This window comes from Cyprinodon variegatus, unplaced genomic scaffold (genome assembly GCF_000732505.1).
Source record: "Cyprinodon variegatus isolate N-32 unplaced genomic scaffold, C_variegatus-1.0 Scaffold104, whole genome shotgun sequence".
Lineage (NCBI taxonomy): Eukaryota > Metazoa > Chordata > Actinopteri > Cyprinodontiformes > Cyprinodontidae > Cyprinodon > Cyprinodon variegatus.
In genome coordinates, this window is record NW_015150557.1 from 1013098 (window position 1) to 1015010 (window position 1913).

Here is a 1913-nt window from a genome sequence, read left to right on the forward strand (position 1 = left end):
TGTGTGTGTGTGTGTGTATTTATATATGCATTTATTTATTTCTCCCAAAAATGATGATTAACCAAAGGTAATGCTTCACCTAACGAGGTGTGATTAGGTTTTCATGTACGGTAAGGTAGGTTTGTAAAGATGGGTTGATTAGATTGAAATATTTCCATATAAGATTGAGAATGTTCTGTAACATCTTGTAGAATGAATGTTGTCATAGATATTTCCTTTAACTGTTACAGTGCTCCAACAGTCCTCCTTATGTTGAACCAACACAAGAACCTTGTGCCTGTCCTCCCGGACCTCCCGGACCACCAGGGACAACAGTTAGTTTTCTCTTTTTTTCTCTTTTTCTGCTCCTTTTCTCTTTTGACATGCTTAGTTGTTTAACATGCAAATGTTTCAACACTAAAGTACACTATTAACATTTAAGATCAGAGATTTCCATGTGATAAAAATGAGGCTTGCAAAAATTGAATGAGAAAGAAGACTTTGAAGTGTAGCAGATTTCTGGGGAAATTAGGAGAAATATTCAATTTATAAGTTAATGTTGATTAAAATGTAGCATTACAGTATCAATTTCTGTTATCCTCAGAATCTACATTTGGTGTCATTGCGTTAAACTGGAAGATATGTCTAAATCCTGATCAAATTATACAGCAAGCCCTACTAGTTTCCAAACACTGTAGGTCAAATTGCATATTTGTATTCAGTGCACTTATCAGATGCAGAACAGTTTGGGAGGTCCAAGTACTTTAATGGCTAAACAGTTTCTACCAGTTAAGCAAACAGAAGTTGGCCACTGGGAATAACTTAAAGTCTGTGTTTTCAAACCAGACTTTATAATTTTGTACTTTATAATTTGCCAACATCCACAGAACTTGTTTAAAAAAAAACCATCAATGCTTAAAAATTAGAATCACAGACAACATGGAATAAAGCCTGCATGTTTGCGCTTGCTGAAGAAACTCGAATTACACAAGTAACCGCTCTTTCACAAGGTCCTCGGATATCGACATGGCCAAGAAAAAACAAACTTGTTAATTAAAACCTTCGATACATGGTTTGAAGCAGCTTTTTTCTGTTTATAAGGTCACCGAGTGTGCTTTTACAACAATTACGAATAGGTCCAAGTGCTGGGAGCATTGCTGGCTTGCAGATGTTACATATGGCTCCAAACAGTACATGTTGCTTTAGACAAACCAGCTTTCTCAGCAGTTAATGGATAAATAAACAACAGTGCAAACAGAAACATGCTGCCACCAAGGATGTTTGTAATTATTCCATTGTATGTGAAGATTGTTCAATAAAAGATAAGGATTTTAGTAAAAATGACTGAAGCACCTCTTTACACCTTTTAGGGGGAAAAGGGAAGCACTGGTATGCCTGGTCAGCCTGGAGCTGCTGGTGCTGATGGTAAGCCTGTGAGTACTACAATAATAATTATATAAATATACAGCAAATACTGGTAAAAGTTATACCAGAAACAGCAATATGAAAAGATCTGCAGCGTTAATGTATTTTTTTTTCTTCTTTTAGTATAGCACCATATTTTATTTACTTGTACAGTAAACAACATGTTCTGCTTTGCAATATACTATAACTGTAAGTTATAGTATACTATAACTATAACTATAAGTTTTCAGCTGATAAGTTAATGTGTGATACATATTTAGTCCCTATGAGGTAACAGTTGGTATAACCATAAATCCCTGGGTGGGGGTTACGATCACGTGAAATGATACGACTGGCATAAAATCAAATACAAACAGCAAAAAAATAAAACAACAAGCCGGTCCCATCTAGGCGTAATCAGAGAGAAGGACAGACGAAGTGTGCTCCTGATGTCCGGTCTGCTTTGTTTTGGTCGCTGTAACCGCAGAAAATCCCGTTTCACAAAGATAGGATGTTATAGATAGGATGAG

At 36.0% G+C, this 1913-nt stretch overlaps 1 protein-coding gene across 2 annotated transcripts in view; it reads left to right on the plus strand.

The window, feature by feature from the left end:
- Window positions 1-1913, plus strand: part of LOC107084605 (collagen alpha-1(XXI) chain-like) — a 30740-nt gene that overhangs the window by 12667 nt on the left and 16160 nt on the right. For both annotated transcript variants that reach the window (XM_015374527.1, XM_015374528.1), the window contains exons 8-9: window positions 231-314; window positions 1350-1412. In XM_015374527.1, coding sequence (XP_015230013.1) covers window positions 231-314; window positions 1350-1412 — 147 coding nt within the window. The remainder of the gene's footprint in view (window positions 1-230; window positions 315-1349; window positions 1413-1913) is intronic.